Source organism: Sprattus sprattus (genome assembly GCF_963457725.1).
Source record: "Sprattus sprattus genome assembly, chromosome: 15".
NCBI lineage: Eukaryota > Metazoa > Chordata > Actinopteri > Clupeiformes > Clupeidae > Sprattus > Sprattus sprattus.
Genome location: NC_137913.1, coordinates 26,435,723 through 26,445,889, shown reverse-complemented (window position 1 = coordinate 26,445,889; position 10,167 = coordinate 26,435,723). Strand labels below are relative to the sequence as shown.

Sequence of the window (10,167 nt, the reverse complement as noted above, 5' to 3'; positions counted from 1 at the left end):
TGGGTGCAGCGGCTCCATCGGTTGGAAACTTGGCATCTACGGTGATTATGGGGGTTGAAGTGTCACCGCTTCGTCAGCCTGAGTGACTCGCCCGACGCTAATAGTTCTTGCCATCGGCACTCTCTTCAAAAGCCTCACCCCGCCTGCTGTGTCCGAGGGGAGTTGACAGGAGTCGGCAGGATTGTGTGTGTGGTAGGCTGCTCTCCGTGTCCTTATAGGGCATGTAATTATAGAAGTGAGAGAGGGATCCTTTAAGGTAAGGCAAGCGCTGGAAAACTATAATAATGCAGGTGTTGAGTGTGTCTCCACTCTCTGAGCGCTGTCTCACTACAGGGCCGTCTATCGAAAGTGGAAAATGTTTGTTGAATTACTATAAAGGTAAGTAGCCAATTTATTGTGGTAACCAAAACAAGCGCCGCCAATAAAACACGATATCTTAAGGCCGTTTAGCCAAATCTGAGATACCACTTGACAGCCTTACAGTAACTGACGTTTACATTTTTCCTGTTCTATCCATGGTTTACGTTCAGTTCATTCAGAACCTGCAGTATAGCCTACTCAGGCGTATGGTGTAGGTTGCGATTTGAAGTACAAATGCAGAAAGAAACTGAAATGTGACCTTTTCAGTATTAGCTCGTGTTCAACCAAGCACTTGACATTAATACTATTTGGCAACAACACTGCCCCCATACAGGTTTGGCATTTTGTTATCATGGAAACTTTGTTACATCCAATAATATTCCAATGCACTTTTGTAGATCTGGTGTGAAGCAGAACCTTCTCTTATTTATATAATTATCTGAACACACACTGTACTTATGCAAAACAATTCAAGTACATGATTGTTGGTGTGACTATTAAAAATACGCTATAATGAAAAGATATTGTATCACACAAGGGAAAGGCCTACTCTTGAGATCAAGCACATCAATAAACAAAATGCTTCCAGCAGGGAAAACTGATTCATGTCCCACTGCTGTTTTGTTGATGCTTGTTCAACACACAACAGACCCTTAATGATTTCACAGTGTGCACTGCTACCAGTTATTTGCCTAAATAGCTACAATTTCCCTGGCCTGTACCATACTTACAGTTAGATGATATAAATTATGTTACAGTAGATACCGTGAGAGTGACATCTTCATCAGATAACAACAGCATCAAGACTGTTTAGCAGCTTCTGTGCATGGGGCCTTAAAGTACTGATGGCGCTACACACAGAGCTACACACAACCATTCACTCATCCTGGCACTTCCACAAGTTTTTTCCTCCAGGCATTTTGGCTCGTACATTCTAGAGTGCACATTTAAGATCCTCAACCATGAATATTCTGCATATATTTCTGCACTGATGTTTCCATTGACTTATCCTCAGGGTCAAATGAGTTTCTTTACAGCACTGCTGAGGAGTGCTGAGAGAGAAGCCCATCCCAACACTCAGGAGGTTTATTAAGCGTATGAATGCACCGCAAATGTATGAAGTTACTTATACATAATGACCTCTTCTCTATTGCGATTTCTTCTAATTGCATTTTTTAGTTAGTAAGTAATCAGTCTATCCTATGCCCTTATGGTTATCTTGAGGATAGCACAATGCACTTCATTTAATGTTCTTATGCACACAGTACAATCAACTTTTGAATGTATTGCCAGTGATCTGTTTATACTGAATGCAGTCTCTTGACTAACTGCTAAGTTTGTTTGTTTTTAAAGTTCTGACTTATTTTTAAAGTGCTCACACAGGAACGTTGCAGGAAGAGTCATAAAATGGGAGAATTTGCGGCATTCAAAAAGTATTTAATGATTCAAAACAGCATAGAGTCAAGCTCCAAGTCTTAGACGCACAGTATAATTCTGAATTCATGAAAGCTTACTGTCTCACACACTGGCATAAAAGCAGTGGTGCTCAAAAGCCCAGATAATTAATTTAATTCATCATCAAATGGGACCATAATATTTACACATACACAGTTCAAGTACAGTATCACCACAGCACTGGTGTAGTATTAAATCTAAAGTGGGAAGTTCACACAAATGGTCGGTTTCTTTGAGAGCCCCATCCCCACCCCCACAGGCATTTTCATGTGAATGATAACAATTGCATCTATTCTTAAGGTTGAGTGCTGTGTGGTGGCAAATAACCCATGGATCGATTCACCAAGCTATGGACTGCCGTTTCAGACCATGTCTGCTTGAATGACAGAACAGTTTGAGTAACTGTGGACGCGGTGACCTCCAAATGAGCACGGCAAAATCGGGGCAGGAGATTGAAGGAACACTTTCACACATAAATCACTGTCTCTTCCTTCTGGAGGTGGAAAGGTGCTATCAGGCTGCTCCGTTCCAAACAGGCAAGGCCAAAAAGCATTCAAAAATAATGGCGCCAAGAGAGGAAAAAAATATAAATACTTCACAAATATTATTGCCATCCAATTTTTTCTTCCATAGTAGCAACCAGCTCTATTGTAAAATACAAATAACAAAAGTGACCACCATAGGATAAGGGACTCCATTTGAAATGTAAAAAACTGTACCTGGCACCGAAGCCACTGTACTCTCGGTGGACAGTTAACATAAACTCTGTTGGTCTAGTAGACAGGATCGGTGGTGGCTACTGTGAGTAGGACCGAAGAGGCAACTAAACAGGGTGCAGAGCCAGTTAAGACAAACGTGGTACTTCAGTCTTCCCACCCTGTCACCCAGCAGGTTATCTATGGGTCTGTCTGCGACTGAGTAACTGTTTTCAGGCTGAGAAGAAGGAGGACACTTCTGAGAAAGAACAGAGAGAGATACAGAGAGAGAGAGAGAGAGAGAGAGAGAGAGAGAGAGAGAGAGAGAGATAGAGAGAGATAGAGAGAGTCTGTTGGCTTTGTGGGCGTGCGCTAATAAATATCAAAATGTCATCAACTTCAGTCTGGGCGCCCGCCGCCTCAGTCTGTGAAGGTTATCTCTCTCATGGAAACAAATCTGTAGAAACTGTAGAAAAAATAAGTATAAAAAAAGGGAGAAAACTGAAGTCCTGATATATTGATATATATACACCCTCACTCACACACACACACACACACACAGCACACACACACACACACACACACACACACACACACACACACACACACACACACACACCACAAAACAGTTTGTCCTCTTGTCTGCAATTTGGCACTCCCAAAATCCACTCCAAAATAATGGACTCGGTCATACGGATGTCCGGGGCTTCCTGATGACCAGCTGCACATGGCCCTCGGACACTGTCTTGATGATATTCCAGGCGTCATAGTGCATCAGGTCCTGCAGAGATCTGCCGTTGATGGCCAGCACCTCGTCCCCGACGTCGATGACCCCAGACTGCTCAGCTGCACCACCTGTGGGAGAGAGAGGATTATTTCAGTCAGGAAGTCTTGGAGCTTGTCTGTGTTACAGAGGGATTTGTCCTCACACCAAAAGCATGACTCGGATTATCTGTATTCCGCACAGTGTTTAATATTGAGATAATTCTGTTTTATGTTAGTCAATTACAATTTTATGTGCCAAGTTCATACACATTTAGTAATTACTTGAGGGAAGATACTGCTAGATACGGATATAATAAAAGCATTTCATGTACATTTAGTCATTTAGCAGACTGTGACTGTGAATGATTCCTATGGCTGTACACAGCCTCAAATTAACGGCAAAGTCAATGGATATCTGATGTATGATTTTTAGTAAGTTGTTTTACTAAGAATTCCCATCATTACATGTAATTCACAAATGCATTTTACACTGACTACTTCTACAGCTAGGAAACACTGCTGATCCATGCAAGGCACTGGGGTGGTAATGTGACTGAAGCCTGAGGATGTTAACGCTCAAAGCTGTCTACATTGTGCAGCTGTTGTGACCCCCGTGTGACTGTGCCCTTGCCTCAGACTCGGTAGGGTTTGCATGAAGAGATGTGGAGGACGCGAGCCCTCCAGGGACATTCAGCCTAATCCGCTTTGCTGACCTCGTTCTGTGCTGTTGACTGACACCCCTGAAAACCGATCTGTGATCCCCTGAGCCGCAGGACACTGTATCCCGGCCGAGGAGCCCTCAGCAACTTCTATCCACCGGGGCTTCCGATGCAGTTTGACATTACAAATTGACAGGTTGTTTTGCGTTTTGGGTGACAACCTTGCTTTCATATTGAGCTGACCTTCACAATGAAGCCTGTGCTGGTATTTAACTATGTCTCCATTTACTCCATACTCAGGATTTCATACTGAATACACAATTTATACGACTTTTTGAGGCCAGACGTAGATCTGCATTTGACGTTACCTTTAAAGACCCGTTTGATGTTGAGTGGTCTGTCACCGTGGGCAGAGGCTTTGCCCCCATCCAAACTGAAGCCCAGGCCGGCGGAGGTCTTCTGAAGCTCCACGCTAAGCACTCCGTCTGGACCCACCTCCACCACTACAGAACACACAGAAGGACATTTCAGTCTCAAGAAAATGAAAGAAAACTGTGAAATTAAGAGTAATTCAAAAAAGAATTGCTTTGTGAAAGTGTAGTTCTGTAGTGTAGCATATATATACTGTAGATCTGAACTGTTTTCTTCAAACCTAAATAAAGTGCCATTAATTCATTCTTAAGTCTGGAATGAGAGTCGCACATAAAACATGAAGCTTATGTCTTGTACAGTTAAAATAGCAGGATCTGTTGGCCTGCTGGTTACCTGCGCCTGTTGCCCTGCCGTTGTCCCTGCCGGCCAGAGATGAAGAGGGTGCAGAGTGGATGCCGGGCTCATGTCTGGGAGATGGCAGCTCACTGTCCTTCCCACGCTGGATGACCACAAGGGCGTGTCTGGGGAGCCTTGACAGGTGCAGACAGGACAAGGCCTCGCCGTGGGTCAGCCCTCTCAGGTTGGTCCCGTTGATGGACAGTATGGCATCCCCACGGCGGATGGTACCTTCCACGCTGGCGGCACCCTTGGTGAAAACGCGATGAACCTATCCAGACGGGAGGTACATGTCTTAATGGTCTCTGGAATAAGCTGCTCAGAATGTTGATGAATTTGTGCAGTAATCAGAGATCATGTGCATTGCATATATTCAGCACTAGGAGGCAACAGAGAGACAACATCAGTGCTAAGCCCATCATGCGACAGCATAAAAGTACATACATATTTGTGAATGTGTGTGTGTGTCTGTGTGTGTGTGTGTGTGTGTGTGTGTGTGTGTGTGTGTGTGTGTGTGTGTGTGTGTGTGTGTGTGTGTGTGTGCGTGCGTGCGTGCGTGCGTGCGTGTGTGTATGTATGGGTGTGTGTGTGTGTGGGGTGTTTGATGTTCAGGACTACACAATTCGTTTCCTGAGGTTTACAAGCTCTAAGACAAAGAAGGGAATCATTGTTCAAGTCTCTGCCTTGGAGACATGCTTGAGTCTATCAAACCCTTATTTGGTTGATATAAGCGCACAGGCAAGACAAGTCATCTAGCTTACTGTCACTGATTTCTGTTCCAGGTCGACGCCTCCAGCGATACTGAATCCCAGCCCAGAGCCCTCCTCCTTGGTAAGCACGACAAAGTAAACATCCTCTTTCATCTACAAGAAAGGAGAGAAATGTCAGTGACCTCATCTAATGCAGAGACAGGACTTTCATGGGCTAAAAATACGTTTTCTGGCATTGGCAAGTTCTAATTAATAAATAAATAATGAGCACTTATTTACATGTCAGATAAAAATAGAGGTTGTGTACTAACGGTTAGTGTGTCTTGAAAGGTATCCACACATTTTACATCTAGCTGTCTCTAATACACACACACACACACACACACACATCCCCACACGTAAGAAACCGAGAGACAAATAAGATGGCACTTCACACTTCAAAGAAGCTTTTGATCGCCCTGACAGTAAAAGCATAATTTGAGATGAAAGGATTCAGGGAAGAACTGAGAATAATACAATGAGTAAAAGCTCCTATGTTCATCCAGGGCTGCAGGCATCCTGTGAGAAAGAAAAAGTGACTGGGGGAAAACATTTTATGAAATGACTCCAGATCAGTTCAGTACCTCTGCCTGGGCCTTAGTGTCGGTGATGAGGGTCACCGTGTTCCCTTTTGCTCGCAGGGAGGCGAGGACATCCTGCAGCTTGGCCTGCTCCAGGGGGGCCACCGCCAGCTCACAGAGGCTGCCAAACAGACACGCATCATTGCTTTTGGCCGCCGCATCGAATAGCTCTGTCAGAATAACAAACCCCACTATTCCCTCAGATACAATCTACCCCTATCTGCACACTACAAGAGAGACATTATACCAGAGAGCACATTTCAAGCTGACACGCAATACAATATTTTCACGCTGGGTATGGAATGGATGGGTCTTTGGAGGGAAATACCCCACTGACACGACTCTAACCCCCCACCCCCTCCCCCCCAACCTTTTCAAAGGGTTTTAACTCACTTCCCTTCTCAAGTGCTATTGAGTTTAAATTATCTTGCTGGTTCTCACCTGACAGACCAGCTAGGAGAAGCTGATGTCTGCCCATTAGCTTTGGGCACTTGGTAGTGGTTCTCCTCCTGGGTTATCCCTTTAAGGATGCCTTCGCTCCTGCTCACCCTGGTGGTCACAAGCGTGTTCTGCAGGCCCTCGGAAGTGTGTCTGCGTGGCTGTACCTCCAGCTCGGTCTTGAAGGTGACGTTGCTGGCTGTCTCAACGGGAGAAGAGGACGACGAGGAAAAATCCTCGGTGCAGAGCTTGTCAAGCTCAGGCATGCTCAGAGCACGGAGCTCCCTCAGCCTGGAGCGCGACAGGCCAGCTAGACCCCGGGAGTTTCGCTGCCTCAGCACAGGGGGTGCAAAAGAGCAGCGGTTTGATCTGGGTTCTTCAGAAACCGGGACGACACCACCGGCGGAGGCCCGGGAATCTAAGGTTGTGGCCTTCCGCAGTTGGGGAGAAGGGGGAGGTGAGCCAGGATCGTCTGCATATGAGCTGAGACTCCGTCTCAGAGAGTTGGAACAGTCCGTTGTGCCAGTACCATTGGCTGAGCCAACACAACCTGACAGTGTCCGGTTTAGTGGGGGCTTGGTGGTATAGTATGGAACAACAATACAGCGGACCACGGCCTTATCAAAACCAGCCAGGTTCTCAAAGGACTTGATCCTCTGGCGCACAGAGAAGGGGTTGGGGTCAGCCAGACCTCCGCCGTCTGTGGAAAAGCTCCTTCGCTCCATTGCTTTAAGGTACAGTTTGGACCTGCTTGACTTCAGTTGATCACCAGCATCCAAAATACTGGACAATCTGAGGCTGTGATCCAATGAACCATTGCTCAAGGTGCTAGTGCTTTTCTCAACAGTTTCTGTAGCGCTAACAGCTGTATGCGTTTGTGGGGAATTACATGTGGGACTTGACATGCCACTTGAGTCTGTAGCTCCAATTGTTGCCTTACTTTCTGGGACTGGGTTGGAGTTGGATGAGTTCACAGTTTGTTTACGTGCGAGGATAGGTGTGGAGGATGACGAGAGTCGCACCTCGATGAATGTCCTCTGAGTGGTGGTTGTTTCCGACTTGTCTTTACCATTCTGCTTCAGAGGTTCCTGAGATAACTGTGCCACTTCTTGGACAGAACAAGTCTCTTTCACATTGCTCGCTACATTTGCCTGTACAGCCATGGTGGTTCCCACCGCACTACATGTGCTCTTCTCCTGAGTTCTTTCACACAGTCTACCAGAGGAAGAAATGCTACTTTTCTCGGAGGTCCTGGTTATTTTTGGGCTGCCAACTGAGACTATCCTTTTGGCCTGGACTTTTGGGGACGGGAGTGGAGACGCTGTGCTTTTTCTCTGCACTGGACTTTCAGCACGTGCAGGTTTGGAGTGGGACTGCTCACTGTTCTGTGCTCTACTTTTACTTTTAATGGTCAGGCCTTTTAGTTTGGGTGCATTGCTCTGTGCCTTTAGGGTTTTATCTTGGCGCTTTAACTTACAGTTGGACTGGGGTTGTTCCTTCAGACCAGGACTCCTCGGCAGCTGAGTAGAAGAGCTATTCTGTGTAAGAGTCGTCCTCGACTCACTCTGTGTTATCTGACCTTTCCCTTTCTCTTTTGTTGTCAGTGTCGATGCTTTTACACCTGATTTGCCATTACTGCAGTTAGAAGCCTTCGACTCGGCTACGGTGGGAGCGGGTGTTGACAAAGAGCTGGAGACTTTCCCTGAGCTCTGTGGCGTGCTCGCCAGCAACCTCGACGTCCTCTGCGGACTCCGCGAAGTGACGTGGCAGTGGTTCTGAGTGACAGGTGTGCTGGCGTTGCCCGATGGGCACGACTGGTTTATTTTGACAGGTGCCAGAACCTTTTCATTAGTCTCCATTGTGCCGTTGACAGCATCGCCAACAGATGTGGGCACAGCCATCCCAGCAGAGGCACATTCCGGGTCTGACTTAGCCATAATGTTCTGGCTTTCACCATTAAGAACCAAGCTGCCTGAGGACTGGGTGTGGGAACTCGGGGATGCAGGGAGCAATGGGCCAGTAGCTGCCTGTTTGCACTCAGCTTCATGGAGTGTATCTAAGGCCGGTGAGTGCTCTGTGTTATTTAACGTGTTATCATCCTGAGGTGGGGGTGGGGGAGCATAATGTGGAGGAGAAAGAGGCCCGTTGCCATTAAACTGATTCTGCTCTGCTGTAGTCGGAGTGTCGTAGCAGATCTCCACCTCTTCCTCTTCCTCATCAGTGTCGCCGGCGTTGTGGTCTTGAGCTTCCCTGTTTTCCTGAACGGTTCTGTCAGTAGCTGAGTCACTCTCCGAGTCGCTGTCCTCCACCAAGCCGTACATGCATTTGAGTTCAGGTCCAGGCTCAGGATTCTCCCCGTTTGTCACCTCACTCCCTGTCAGGTTGCTGAAGTTCCGCGAGTAGTTGTTCAGAAATGTCTTTCCCACAGGCAGCACGCCACCTCGGGTTCCTGAGTCGAGCACAGAGAACTCTAAGAAGTTGGGTCGCGCTGGGGCTCGAGTCTGACCGGAGTCTCTCTCGTCCTCCTGCTGGGTGGCACTGCCTGTGAGGTTTGTGGTACTTTCTGTGCTTCCTGCCTGATGGGTACCTGGTGAGTTGGTATGTTGCTCCTGTTTGGAGAGCTCAGTGATGAAGTCATCGATGTTGGTGACGGGCACCTCACTGCTGTGGTTGGTCAAGGGCTCCTCGGAATTTGGTTCGGATGAGTTGCCCTCCGGAGTAGGAATGTTCTTGTTTTCCAGGGAGCCATTTTCCTCCAAACCGGTTCTCCAGGAATCGGCTCTGGAAGGTCCATCACAGCTTGATGACATCATCAGGCAGGAAAGTCGATCTACAGCTGTTGGAATGGAGACTAGCATGAAAATCTGAATACATTTTAAAGGAAAATAGGCAACATTTCTCATTTATGTCTCTTACAATGCAATTCAATGGCAGGCTGAGTTAGAGGAGTAGTACAACACACGTTTTTGATGGCTGTTTATTAATATCAGCTGTTACTAAAATGCAGCACTACACTCAAAGTAAGAGAAAGTTAAAGTTAACACAAGGCTTCTGTTTTATAAATTAACATGCCTTTAGAGTTAAGTTCAGTTTGCACTTTCCATAGACCAAAGAATACCTTCAAACTAACTGGACAAATTTCACATTCCTTCAATCCCTCTTTTAAACAAAAATCTTTTGCACATTGCACCAGTCTTACCCGATCCCTCTTTTTATCCAAACAGGGTTGAATTTGTTATTGTCTCAATTACAAATACTAAAATACAAGTAGAGTCCTAGGTCATTATACTGTCTACAGAGTGGAATTACTCTCCAAGGTGAATATCAAGTGACTGGGAAAATCTCTGCAGACTTAAGGAAATGCCAGGAACACTTCTTGAGTAAGGCATGACATCAACCTGAAATACACCATTTCCAATTCTTACATAATACTTGACTTTTATCCACAGTGGGAATTGATTTTTCATAAACAGTCTTTGGATTATGAATACACAGTTCAAGTTGGTAGGGTTGAGTCTCCCACACATTAAGGTATGTGCGTGTGTGTGTAACACATTAAGACACTATGGACAATGTATGCATACCACTTTAGTATAGCATACATCCATATACACCTAAAACTCATTAGAAAACACTCCAGACAGACAAACATGCACAGACAAACAGGTGCAGGCAGCACTACCAGGCTTTTTTTTTT

General features: G+C 46.0%; 1 protein-coding gene across 1 annotated transcript in view; it reads right to left on the bottom strand.

The window, feature by feature from the left end:
- Nucleotides 1-3,174: 3,174 nt before the first annotated feature.
- Nucleotides 3,175-10,167, bottom strand: part of pdzd2 (PDZ domain containing 2) — a gene marked incomplete at its 5' end in the record, with an annotated part of 68,217 nt that continues 61,224 nt past the window's right edge. The window contains 6 exons of the mRNA XM_080852101.1: nucleotides 3,175-3,365; nucleotides 4,303-4,437; nucleotides 4,700-4,973; nucleotides 5,464-5,565; nucleotides 6,036-6,153; nucleotides 6,474-9,306. Coding sequence (XP_080708227.1) covers nucleotides 3,199-3,365; nucleotides 4,303-4,437; nucleotides 4,700-4,973; nucleotides 5,464-5,565; nucleotides 6,036-6,153; nucleotides 6,474-9,306 — 3,629 coding nt within the window. The 3' untranslated portion in view covers nucleotides 3,175-3,198. The remainder of the gene's footprint in view (nucleotides 3,366-4,302; nucleotides 4,438-4,699; nucleotides 4,974-5,463; nucleotides 5,566-6,035; nucleotides 6,154-6,473; nucleotides 9,307-10,167) is intronic.